General features: G+C 53.8%; 1 protein-coding gene across 1 annotated transcript in view; it reads right to left on the reverse strand.

Moving 5' to 3' along the window:
* The window catches only part of LOC133342348 (sodium/potassium/calcium exchanger 3-like), a 140,746-nt gene that overhangs the window by 41,151 nt on the left and 85,988 nt on the right, over positions 1-13,607 (reverse strand). The window contains 4 exon segments of the mRNA XM_061551455.1: positions 7,693-7,871; positions 9,638-9,732; positions 10,011-10,064; positions 10,929-10,954. Of these exon segments, the coding sequence (XP_061407439.1) occupies positions 7,693-7,871; positions 9,638-9,732; positions 10,011-10,064; positions 10,929-10,954 (354 nt within the window).

The following is a 13,607-nucleotide window of genomic DNA, read 5'->3' on the forward strand; positions in this document are numbered from 1 at the left end:
GGGAGATGGATTGTGGCATCGCATGTGGGGGGGGGAGGGGGGGGGCTTCATTCATCCAGCGGTGAACAGAGCGTGGCTCATGATGGTGATGATGATGGTGAGCAGCTGCTATCGGGCACGAGCATGGCTGTGTAATCGCTGTGAACTTTGACCCATGAGGTCACGCTCATGACACACAAAGTTCTTGCCACAAATGAACCACAACACCTTGCTGATCTCGTCAAGGAGCATAAGCCATCATCACGCGAACGCCGGTCATGCTCAAAGAAAGCAGCAGGCTTTTGGCTAGCCATCGAACAAAGACGTGCGCTCACCGCATCGCACGCTTCCAGATGCGCTTCTGTGGTCATCTGGTAACGCTCTCTCCTTCCGATATTCGGAAGCCACTTTAAAATCATCTAAGTTGACAAACTAATTTCTTCACAACTGCTTTTTTGTTGTTTAGTGTTATCCTTCTCACGCACCTCCGATTAGCACGGTTGGCTACGTACGGTGCGAAAGAAGTTCAACACACACACGTACGCACACAGCAACGCGAATTGTGACGGGGCCTCGGTTGCAGTGACAAAAAAGACAAAGATCCCCCGTGTAGCCGTAGCAAACTTTTCGGGGCAAGTGCTGTTTTGCGAGGAGCACCTATGCAGGCCGGTACGGCGCACGACGGAGTGGGTGGCCAGCACCACGCCCGGCCGGCCGTGACCAGTTCAGATAATCGTCACGGGTGTTGGTGGCTGTGGGCAGGAATCAAACTCGGGTCGCCGGGTTCGTAGCGCGGCACGCTAACCGCTACGCGACCTCTCCCCGCACACGCACACACACGCACACACTAAAAAACACCACTAAAATAGAGGCATTACATCTGTACATGATGGCAAATGCGGGTTTGTAAAAAGACCAAAATGCTAATTGAGCGGACGTCTGAATAGAAGACGAATGCCAGCAACAGCTGTGGAGGCGACAATGCCCCCTTTGTGTGCCGGATGGAGCAGTGGGGAAGTGGACGGCAGCCCCGTCGATGGGGGAGGGGGGGGAGGATTGGGGAGATACGAACCCCCCCCCCCCCACAGCCTAAATTATTATAATGTGTAGTAGCAGGCTTTCACAACCAATATCAGCCATAATAGAGGTTTTTTGGGTTAGATTGCATGAATATATAAATGTGTCGTTAAACCCACCACCACCCGATACAGCCAACTAGTAAGGGTTGTCACATAAACAGAAGGTGGGCAATTAGTCACTAGTACAGCACTAACCGGTGTGTTGGAGAGCCCAGCCACAAAATTTTAAAACCGAGTACGGCGTTTCGCCAGTAATAACAACCAGCTTCATCAGGCGACAGCCAGATTTGTGGAGAAATCCTCCGGTTTCATTCCTTATATAGAGGCGTAGATGTGGTGACCACACTTGTGCACTCTCCAACACACCGGTGTGCTGTACTAGTGACGAATTGGCCACGTTCTGTTTACGTGACAACCCTTACTAGTTGGCTGTGTCGGGTGGTGGCGGGTTTAACGACACATTTATATATTTACCGGTACGTGATCTAACCCAAAAAAAAATCTCTATTATGGATAAATTGTTATAGTCCGGTCAACGCAAGTTGGGCCAACGTGTACTGCCACGTTCGGGTTTTATTCAAACTTTGCCCCGTTCGGTAGACACCCATCACCATATCCAGCCTCATACACACATAGGGCCTGTGTGTGTGTGGGTATATGCATCTCTCTATATATACACACCCCCTGTGTGTGGATATTCATCTATACACACATACACACGAGGAGAATGTACGACGTACAAAAGCAGATAGCATCGTTGCTTGTTCTGTTCAGCGTTTAACGTTGGTTTAGAGTTCGTCTCTGACTAGCCCCCATCCTGAGTTTGTCTGCACTACAGAGTTGGTGGATAGAGTGAGCTAGCGGGAGGGAGGAGTGGGCTAGTGGATGGAGGAGTGGGTAGTGGATGGAGGAGTGGGTAGTGGATGGAGGAGTGGCTAGTGGATGGAGGAGTGGGTAGTGGATGGAGGAGTGGGTAGTGGATGGAGGAGTGGCTAGTGGATGGAGGAGTGGGTAGTGGATGGAGGAGTGGGTAGTGGATGGAGGAGTGGGTAGTGGATGGAGGAGTGGCTAGTGGATGGAGGAGTGGCTAGTGGATGGAGGAGTGGGTAGTGGATGGAGGAGTGGCTAGTGGATGGAGGAGTGGGTAGTGGATGGAGGAGTGGGTAGTGGATGGAGGAGTGGGCTAGTGGATGGAGGAGTGGGTAGTAGATGGAGGAGTGGCTAGTGGATGGAGGAGTGGGTAGTGGATGGAGGAGTGGCTAGTGGATGGAGGAGTGGGTAGTGGATGGAGGAGTGGGTAGTGGATGGAGGAGTGGGTAGTGGATGGAGGAGTGGGTAGTGGATGGAGGAGTGGGTAGTGGATGGAGGAGTGGGTAGTAGATGGAGGAGTGGGTAGTGGATGGAGGAGTGGGTAGTGGATGGAGGAGTGGGTAGTGGATGGAGGAGTGGCTAGTGGATGGAGGAGTGGGTAGTGGATGGAGGAGTGGGTAGTGGATGGAGGAGTGGGTAGTGGATGGAGGAGTGGGTAGTGGATGGAGGAGTGGGCTAGTGGATGGAGGAGTGGGTAGTGGATGGAGGAGTGGGTAGTGGATGGAGGAGTGGCTAGTGGATGGAGGAGTGGGTAGTGGATGGAGGAGTGGGTAGTGCATGGAGGAGTGGGCTAGTGGATGGAGGAGTGGGTAGTAGATGGAGGAGTGGCTAGTGGATGGAGGAGTGGGTAGTGGATGGAGGAGTGGCTAGTGGATGGAGGAGTGGCTAGTGAATGGAGGAGTGGGTAGTGGATGGAGGAGTGGCTAGTGGATGGAGGAGTGGGTAGTGGATGGAGGAGTGGGTAGTGGATGGAGGAGTGGCTAGTGGATGGAGGAGTGGCTAGTGAATGGAGGAGTGGGTAGTGGATGGAGGAGTGGCTAGTGGATGGAGGAGTGGGTAGTGGATGGAGGAGTGGGTAGTGGATGGGGGAGTGGGTAGTGGAAGGAGGAGTGGGCTAGTGGATGGAGGAGTGGGTAGTGGATGGAGGAGTGGGTAGTGGATGGAGGAGTGGGTAGTGGATGGAGGAGTGGGTAGTGGATGGAGGAGTGGGTAGTGGATGGAGGAGTGGGTAGTGGATGGGGGAGTGGGTAGTGGATGGAGGAGTGGGCTAGTGGATGGAGGAGTGGGTAGTGGATGGAGGAGTGGCTAGTGGATGGGGGAGTGGGTAGTGGATGGAGGAGTGGATAGTGGATGGAGGAGTGGGTAGTGGATGGGGGAGTGGGTAGTGGATGGAGGAGTGGGCTAGTGGATGGAGGAGTGGCTAGTGGATGGAGGAGTGGGTAGTGGATGGAGGAGTGGGTAGTGGATGGAGGAGTGGGTAGTGGATGGAGGAGTGGGTAGTGGATGGAGGAGTGGGTAGTGGATGGAGGAGTGGGTAGTGGATGGAGGAGTGGGTAGTGGATGGGGGAGTGGGTAGTGGATGGAGGAGTGGCTAGTGGATGGAGGAGTGGGTAGTGGATGGAGGAGTGGGCTAGTGGATGGAGGAGTGGGTAGTGGATGGAGGAGTGGGTAGTGGATGGAGGAGTGGGCTAGTGGATGGAGGAGTGGCTAGTGAATGGAGGAGTGGGCTAGTGGATGGAGGAGTGGGTAGTGGATGGGGGAGTGGCTAGTGAATGGAGGAGTGGGTAGTGGATGGGGGAGTGGGTAGTGGATGGAGGAGTGGGCTAGTGGATGGAGGAGTGGGTAGTGGATGGAGGAGTGGGTAGTGGATTGAGCAGTGGGCTAGTGGATGGAGGAGTGGGTAGTGGATGAAGGAGTGGGTAGTGGATGAAGGAGTGGCTAGTGGATGGAGGAGTGGCTAGTGAATGGAGGAGTCGGCTCGTGGATGGAGGAGTGGGTAGTGGATGGAGGAGTGGCTAGTGGATGGAGGAGTGGGTAGTGAATGGAGGAGTGGGTAGTGGATGGAGGAGTGGGTAGTGGATGGAGGAGTGGGTAGTGGATGGAGGAGTGGGTAGTGGATGGAGGAGTGGGTAGTGGATGGAGGAGTGGGTAGTTAATGGAGGAGTGGGTAGTGAATGGAGGAGTGGGTAGTGGATGGAGGAGTGGGTAGTGGATGGAGGAGTGGGCTAGTGGATGGAGGAGTGGGTAGTGGATGGAGGAGTGGGTAGTGGATGGAGGAGTGGGTAGTAGATGGAGGAGTGGGTAGTGGATGGAGGAGTGGGCTAGTGGATGGAGGAGTGGCTAGTGGATGGAGGAGTGGGTAGTGGATGGAGGAGTGGGTAGTGGATGGAGGAGTGGGTAGTGGATGGAGGAGTGGCTAGTGGATGGAGGAGTGGCTAGTGGATGGAGGAGTGGCTAGTGGATGGAGGAGTGGCTAGTGGATGGAGGAGTGGGTAGTGGATGGAGGAGTGGGCTAGTGGATGGAGGAGTGGGTAGTGGATGGAGGAGTGGGTAGTGGATGGAGGAGTGGGCTAGTGGATGGAGGAGTGGGTAGTGGATGGAGGAGTGGCTAGTGGATGGAGGAGTGGGTAGTGGATGGAGGAGTGGCTAGTGGATGGAGGAGTGGGTAGTGGATGGAGGAGTGGGTAGTGGATGGAGGAGTGGGCTAGTGGATGGAGGAGTGGGTAGTGGATGGAGGAGTGGGTAGTAGATGGAGGAGTGGGTAGTGGATGGAGGAGTGGGCTAGTGAATGGAGGAGTGGCTAGTGGATGGAGGAGTGGGCTAGTGGATGGAGGAGTGGGCTAGTGGATGGAGGAGTGGGTAGTGGATGGAGGAGTGGGTAGTGGATGGAGGAGTGGGTAGTGGATGGAGGAGTGGGCTAGTGGATGGAGGAGTGGGCTAGTGGATGGAGGAGTGGGTAGTGGATGGAGGAGTGGGTAGTGGATGGAGGAGTAGGTAGTGGATGGAGGAGTGGCTAGTGAATGGAGGAGTGGGTAGTGGATGGAGGAGTGGGCTAGTGGATGGAGGAGTGGGTAGTGGATGGAGGAGTGGGTAGTGGATGGAGGAGTGGGCTAGTGGATGGAGGAGTGGCTAGTGAATGGAGGAGTGGCTAGTGGATGGAGGAGTGGGCTAGTGGATGGAGGAGTGGGCTAGTGGATGGAGGAGTGGGTAGTGGATGGAGGAGTGGGCTAGTGGATGGAGGAGTGGGTAGTGGATGGAGGAGTGGGTAGTGGATGGAGGAGTGGCTAGTGGATGGAGGAGTGGGCTAGTGGATGGAGGAGTGGCTAGTGAATGGAGGAGTGGGTAGTGGATGGAGGAGTGGGGTAGTGGATGGAGGAGTGGGTAGTGGATGGAGGAGTGGCTAGTGAATGGAGGAGTGGGTAGTGGATGGAGGAGTGGGTAGTGAATGGAGGAGTGGGTAGTGAATGGAGGAGTGGGTAGTGGATGGAGGAGTGGGTAGTGGATGGAGGAGTGGGTAGTGGATGGAGGAGTGGGTAGTGGATGGAGGAGTGGGCTAGTGGATGGAGGAGTGGGCTAGTGAATGGAGGAGTGGGTAGTGGATGGAGGAGTGGGTAGTGGATGGAGGAGTGGGCTAGTGGATGGAGGAGTGGCTAGTGAATGGAGGAGTGGGTAGTGGATGGAGGAGTGGGCTAGTGGATGGAGGAGTGGGTAGTAGATGGAGGAGTGGGTAGTGGATGGAGGAGTGGCTAGTGAATGGAGGAGTGGCTAGTGGATGGAGGAGTGGGTAGTGGATGGAGGAGTGGGCTACTGGATGGAGGAGTGGGTAGTGGATGGAGGAGTGGGTAGTGGATGGAGGAGTGGGCTAGTGGATGGAGGAGTGGCTAGTGAATGGAGGAGTGGCTAGTGGATGGAGGAGTGGGCTAGTGGATGGAGGAGTGGCTAGTGAATGGAGGAGTGGGTAGTGGATGGAGGAGTGGGTAGTGGATGGAGGAGTGGGTAGTGGATGGAGGAGTGGGTAGTGGATGGAGGAGTGGGTAGTGAATGGAGGAGTGGGTAGTGAATGGAGGAGTGGGTAGTGGATGGAGGAGTGGGTAGTGGATGGAGGAGTGGGTAGTGGATGGAGGAGTGGGTAGTGGATGGAGGAGTGGGCTAGTGGATGGAGGAGTGGCTAGTGAATGGAGGAGTGGGTAGTGGATGGAGGAGTGGGTAGTGAATGGAGGAGTGGGTAGTGAATGGAGGAGTGGGTAGTGGATGGAGGAGTGGGTAGTGGATGGAGGAGTGGGTAGTGGATGGAGGAGTGGGTAGTGGATGGAGGAGTGGGCTAGTGGATGGAGGAGTGGCTAGTGAATGGAGGAGTGGGTAGTGGATGGAGGAGTGGCTAGTGGATGGAGGAGTGGCTAGTGAATGGAGGAGTGGGTAGTGGATGGAGGAGTGGCTAGTGGATGGAGGAGTGGGCTAGTGGATGGAGGAGTGGGCTAGTGGATGGAGGAGTGGGTAGTGGATGGAGGAGTGGGCTAGTGGATGGAGGAGTGGGTAGTGGATGGAGGAGTGGGTAGTGGATGCAGGAGTGGGCTAGTGGATGGAGGAGTGGCTAGTGAATGGAGGAGTGGGTAGTGGATGGAGGAGTGGGTAGTGGATGGAGGAGTGGCTAGTGGATGGAGGAGTGGGTAGTGGATGGAGGAGTGGGTAGTGGATGGAGGAGTGGGTAGTGAATGGAGGAGTGGGTAGTGGATGGAGGAGTGGGTAGTGGATGGAGGAGTGGGTAGTGGATGGAGGAGTGGGTAGTGAATGGAGGAGTGGGTAGTGAATGGAGGAGTGGGTAGTGGATGGAGGAGTGGGTAGTGAATGGAGGAGTGGGTAGTGGATGGAGGAGTGGGTAGTGGATGGAGGAGTGGCTAGTGGATGGAGGAGTGGGTAGTGGATGGAGGAGTGGGTAGTGGATGGAGGAGTGGGTAGTGGAGGAGTGGTAGGATGGAGAGTGGGTAGTGGATGGAGGAGTGGGTAGTGGATGGAGGAGTGGCTAGTGAATGGAGGAGTGGGCTAGTGGATGGAGGAGTGGGTAGTGGATGGAGGAGTGGGTAGTGGATGGAGGAGTGGCTAGTGAATGGAGGAGTGGGCTAGTGGATGGAGGAGTGGCTAGTGAATGGAGGAGTGGGTAGTGGATGGAGGAGTGGGCTAGTGGATGGAGGAGTGGGTAGTGGATGGAGGAGTGGTTAGTGGATGGAGGAGTGGGTCGTGGATGGAGGAGTGGGCTAGTGGATGGAGGAGTGGCTAGTGGATGGAGGAGTGGGTAGTGGATGGAGGAGTGGGTAGTGGATGGAGGAGTGGCTAGTGGATGGAGGAGTGGGTAGTGGATGGAGGAGTGGGTAGTGGATGGAGGAGTGGGTAGTGGATGGAGGAGTGGGTAGTGGATGGAGGAGTGGGTAGTGGATGGAGGAGTGGGCTAGTGGATGGAGGAGTGGGTAGTGGATGGAGGAGTGGGTAGTGGATGGAGGAGTGGGTAGTGGATGGAGGAGTGGCTAGTGGATGGAGGAGTGGGTAGTGGATGGAGGAGTGGGTAGTGGATGGAGGAGTGGGTAGTGGATGGAGGAGTGTGTAGTGGATGGAGGAGTGGGTAGTGGATGGAGGAGTGGGTAGTGGATGGAGGAGTGGGCTAGTGGATGGAGGAGTGGGCTAGTGGATGGAGGAGTGGGTAGTGGATGGACTAGCAGGATGCAGGAGTGGGCTAGTAGTATGGGGCTAGCGGGAATCAGGGAGCCGTCACCTCATTGATGAGCATGCGGCTGGCCATGCGGAGGCGCGTGCGCGGCCGGAAGTGGTTGGTGATCATGATGCGGAGCCCGGCCTCCGAGAAGTCCAGCTTGTGTGGACACACGGAGAGCAGCTCGTCCACCATGAGCACCGAGGTGCTGCGGCACATGTCCGCCACGTGGTTCGGGTTCACTGGACCACGGCGACACCACGACGCACACAACCACACACCACACACACCGCACAGACACAACAAAAACAACAGAATTACATTTACATCGATATTTACACGTGCTGCACTCTTAAATGCTCCGGCAACTCGAAGTGCCTTTATCTCATCCCAATTATTCTCGATGTAATTTTGGCCTGAGGGACCCCCTGATGGCAACTGTGCCTGCAACAACCCTTCAAGGTGAAGGCCTCAACAGAGCGCTCGACTCTTTCAACCGCAATGTGTCGAACAAAACAAAGAAATAAATTTAACAACGGATTCATACTTTTAGGTTTTTTCGGTAAAGTCACGTAGGTAAAAATAAGTAATAAAATAAAAATTATACAAATAATAATAAAAATAAAATAATAAATCACGACGTTTCGGAGGCAACACAAGTCTCCGTCATCAGGTGGGACCGTCACAGCTAGATTTACTGTATCAAGTGAGGCAAAAATGCCAAGATACAAGTTCTTAAATACAAGTTAAGGGAGGAGGAGAGGGGGAGGGGCTTATCTGAATGTGGTAGCCAATGAATGGAACGTATTGGGAGGGGGCGGGGCTAAAAGAGAACAACAGGCGTACATGCTAGAAGATAACGACAATGCACATGTTGGATTCCTCCCCATAAGCCATAACCACGTGTGGTGCAAGAGTCGCTCGTGAGCGAGCACCTAGGCTGGTACGGCCACACAAGAGGGGTGGAGTGGCCAGCTTGACACCCAGACACCTCCTGTATTCCTCGTGCTCGTTTGAGGCGGAGTTGACCTCGGAGAGGCCCAGGACTGGTTCGGATATCCACTATCAATTTTAGCTGTGCGTGGGAATCGAACTCAGGTCGCCAGGTTTGGAACACGCTGCGCTAGACACTGCGCCACCACAGCCCAAAGACATGCACACTCCCAAAGACACACTTGCACGCACGCACGTGTGCGTGTGTGCGTGCGTGCACACACACATACGGCACTCTTACGGGCTTCCCGAAACAGCCACCTGAGGTTGATAAATTAATCTTGGCATGGAAGCAATAAAAATGTATTCCTTTGGCTGCCGTGCACCAACAGTAATCTTGCTGTGCCGTTGTCCTCCAATTAGAAATGCACGGGGACGTGACTTTGTTGACGGCACGGCCGTGCGACGCAACCCGCGGATCAACGCCAGCGGTGCCCGTCGGGAGTTTTACCGCGGGTAACTTTCAAGCGACACTGCGACAAAGTTTGGGCGACCCTCGTGTGAACCCCGTCGACGCCGTGGTCGTGAATTCGTTTGAACGGGGGCGCAAAGCGAGCACCACCCCCCTCAGGGAGTTGTTTCCAGTTGATTTTGATTCACGATGTGAAAACTCGAGGGACCGGGGTGAGAGTCTCATTTAGGGTCACCACGGTGGCTGGGAGATGTTAACTACCTCGCCTGGTAGGCAGGAGGTCGTGGGTTCGATTCCCACCCTGACACCAGTTGTATATTTGGAGTTTGCATGTCCCTCTCTCCCCCCGTGGTCACGTGGATTTTTCTCCGGGTTTTCCCTTCTACATTTTAAATCAACACTCGTTTAAAGGATTTAGCCGGTATACATTTCCACGTGATAAGCCACTTCGTCGAACTACCATTTGCGGCCAGGTCACTTCTGAAAAAGAGCTACATAGCTCAGTGGGCCTTACCCGGTAAATGTTTTAAATAGTTTAAGTAATTTATATCACATCATCGTATCCGTGACAATCGCCGCCGCGGGAACCCTCGTGGAGTTTACCGTCCTCCATCTCGTTGCTGTTGGCCACCCCGTTGGCCGTGTTCCTGCCGCCCTTTTGGAGTCGTGAAAAGAAGGCGTGGAGGCGCATGTTGAACCTGGTGGGCGGCGTCGCACACAACCGGGGGGGGGGGGGGGGGTCACGTGTGGGGGGTCAGATCCGGCCGTAAACGAAAACCCTCGTGCGCCCACCACTTGTCGAGCCGTGTCGGCGACAATCCCAGCGGCGCTTGGTCGCACTTCTCACACGCGCAGAGTTGCACGCGTGAAATATCGCTCGCAAAAGGTGCTTTATATTTCAACGTGCACAACGCCCCCCGGACGGTGTGTGTTGCGTGACGGAGGGGGATATACGCAAGGGCGTACGCGCACTCACTTCATCAAAACGATGTAAATCACGTACATGGTCACGAGAATCACGGCCTCCCACCTGGGAAGAAACAAAGTAATAATTAATTTTTGTATTAAAAAATATATGATCGTACCACTCTTTCCTTAAATATATATTATTTAAAAAGATCACATTCATGTTTAACGCTTATCGATTACACCTTCAATTTATGCTGTTTATTGCCGGCTGCCGGACTTTTCTGGGCCTCTGGCTCAACAACCCTGATTTTCATTACAATTGCAATAACAAATCAATATTATTTTTTCAAAATAAAATTACCATCCATACCAATATCACGCTGCGATACGCAACCACCCCGAGTGGTTTCCAATCATGGCGGACATTCGTGACGTCATCGCGAGACACGAAAAGCGTGCCGCTCACCAGTGTGGCTCCGCTTTGACACGGAAAGCACCGCTGCCACGCAGCTCGCGTTTGGCCGAATCGTCACGGTTCTGCTTCGTAGTGTCAGAGTTAAATGAATGCCGTTTGCAACGCAGGAAAGCCTCGGCATGTGCGCGAGTGCGTTTTCTCGTCTTGGTGCTCGCCACCCACCCCCTCCCTCGTGTGCCACAGTGCCGGCCTTCGTAGGTGCTACTCGCTAACAGCATTTGCCTGGACAGTCTGTGAAGGCTATACGGGGGTGGGGGAGGGATGATGATCTTTGTCTTTGTTTGCCCGTGACCAATTCCATCATCGTTATGGGAGCGCCAGGAAAAAACTAGCGTGCAAAGTCACCACGGAAATGGCAGGAAAGTTGCATTGAACGCATCGCTGATCGGGGGTGCATTGCGTGCGCGCCGGCTTCACGCGCCGCAAACCTCGGCACGGACCCTCCGCGGGATTGTAAAAGAGCGAAGGCAATTTGTGGGAACGGGGATTGGGGTTTCATTTGTTACGTACCAGACGACCTTCTCGTCGTAAATGAACTGCAACGAAAAAACAAACAGCGCGATACAGTGGATAAGATGCACGGGGGAATCGCGGTCGTGTTTCGCATCGACGCAAGAAATTACGACAAAACACCGCCGGCAAACGTCTTTCGCAATGAAACGGTCACGTTGCGAAGGGAAAGTTTAAACAATCTCAGCACATACAATATGGGAAATTTTTTGCCAGTATTAAAGTGATGAAAAAAAAGAATAGGCTTTAACCTTTCTGGAAATGTTTTGCCACAAGCGTGTGTGGTAAATGTACGTATCGGCGGTACACCGGTGCAGAATAATACAGCGGTCCTCAAGAAAGAGTTTGAAATAAAAATTTTAATCAGCAAATCTGTTTATCAGCCTTTAACTGACCCTGTCACCAAGTTTGACGCGATTCGAATCTTTATTCAGTCTTACGAGACTTACGGCAAGTAAAGTGTTGGGATCGTTAGGGTTAGGTTAGGGTTATTGTAATGTTAACAATAAATGAGGTCAAGAATATAAATCTCTCGTGAACAACCAAAGGCTATTCAAGGACAAGGTTTTCCAATGTAGGCAGAATTTGTCTATGAAAGGTCAGTGCTCGTATTTCTCGAACCCTAACCTGGTCCTCATCGCCCGACCACGTCTGGGGCAGGACAAGTCAAATCCGTGTAGGGCACGAGTCGGAACACGGAGCAGCCAATCGTCATCGGCACGGGTGCCGCTGTACGGCAACAGACTGGGAAGCTTCTTCGCGTTCAGGCCCTCCGTAAACATTCGTCCTCCGACTGCTTCGACATCACAAGAACCGATTTTGACGCACCAACAACCCCACAAGATTTTCTGACCTGGGATTGCAAATCGTAGGGGAAATAAATACAATAAATATTTTTTGGTTAAAAATGTGCTGTTCTTATACCGTGCACTGCCGGTGTACCGCCAATACGTTCAAATGCAGATTTGATGCCTTGCAATGAGTATCTATTTGTTGTTTGAACATCTTAACACCGGTTTTATTTGCCAGCACATGCGAACACAATACAGTATTTCCTCTGATTAAAATGTACAAAATTTTACACACACACACACGGCGCCTATACAATTTTAATGGACGTACCGTGACCGCGTTTTGTTTGAGATGGAACGACGTTACAAAAGATATATATATAATATACAAACCCCACTGGTGGCCAGGTTGCAAGGACCCCCCCCCCAAACCCGGGAGAGGACAGACGAGAACAATGAAGCGCTCTCTCAGACTCCACCAGCACAAAACATCGCAAAATTCGCCGTCGACGCGAAACATTGGGACCATCATTTTTTTTGCCGGCGAGAGGGGGGGGGGGATGGGGGACCCCCTCCGCGTGGATGTCCCGAGGATGCTCGGTGGAAAAGCAGCAGCAGCAGCGAAATGTCACGGTACTCAAATTGTAAAATGATTTTACTCTCCAACACACCGGTGGGCTGAAGTCGAAACTAATTGGTACATTTTGCTGACGTGACAAACCTTTCTGCCTTGGCTGTGTCGGCTGCTGGCGGGTTGACGACACCTCTATATTTACGTGATCTAACCACGAAAAAATGTTACGATTTCTGATCGCATTTACTGACAGCGAAGACCCCCTCTACCCACACGCGCACCCCCACCCCCTCCTTCCCCCTCCACCCCCCCAAAGAAAATCCACCCATCGCCGAGGCAATCGCAAAAGTAACATTTTTGTTTCAAAATTCTGACGAAGAGCCCGGCGGCGGTACAGAGCACAAGGAAACACAACAACGGAAGGGGGGCACAGAAATTCCCTTGGGCTAAAGCCCAACACACGCAGTGCTCACACGGGGTTGGTGGGACCAGGGAGAGACACGGGCTCGCCACGACCCCACAGGGACTGCGAGCGGGAGCACGGACTTGCTTATAAGGGGAAGGGAAGGCGAGGGGAAAAGGAGCAGAAGGGGAAGAAGGGTGGGCAGGTGGGTGAATGGAGAGTGTGACCAAAGTACATTCTTAATAATGCCGAGAGCAGGTACAGCACTCCCTGTCTGCTTGGGCAATGTGGCCCGTGCACTGAATACACGAGAGGCACAATGAAGGGGAATGGGGGAGGGAGGGAGGGGTGGGGGGCGCGTGAGTTTGGGGGTGTGGGGCAGTCCTCTCGAGCGAGCGAACGTTAACGATAATTAGGGCGTAATGAACGCGGGGAGTTCACTGCGCTGCGCTGCTGAGCACCGCGTGCAATGCGTTGGTTCCATTAGCGCCGGCTCGTCAGCGGGTGTGAGCACAGATTATACACACAAAGACAACGGATCCCCCGTGTAGCCTTTAACAGATTGTTGGAGCAAGTGCTGTTAGCGAGCACCTATGAAGGCCAGAACGGCACACGAAGGGGGTGGGTAAGCCAGCACCACGAGTAGCGGTGTTTTTACACATCGCACCAGGTACTCAATTAAGGCCGAGTCGACCTAGGGGAGGCCCAGGTCCGGTTCAAGTAATCGTCACTGATGTTGGCCGGGTTGTTGGGTTCGTAGCGCAGCGTAGCGCTAACCGCTCCCCACAAGACACAAAGATCCCCCCCGCCAGCCCCTATAGGCTTAATAAAGACAGACAACACACACACAGACGCACACACAGACGGACACACAGACGCACACACGGGGGGGTGAGGGGGGTTCGCAGCGG

The sequence above is a fragment of the Lethenteron reissneri genome, chromosome 14, assembly GCF_015708825.2.
Source record: "Lethenteron reissneri isolate LAM-NWPU_2019-01 chromosome 14, ASM1570882v1, whole genome shotgun sequence".
In the NCBI taxonomy this organism is placed as follows: Eukaryota; Metazoa; Chordata; class Hyperoartia; order Petromyzontiformes; family Petromyzontidae; genus Lethenteron; species Lethenteron reissneri.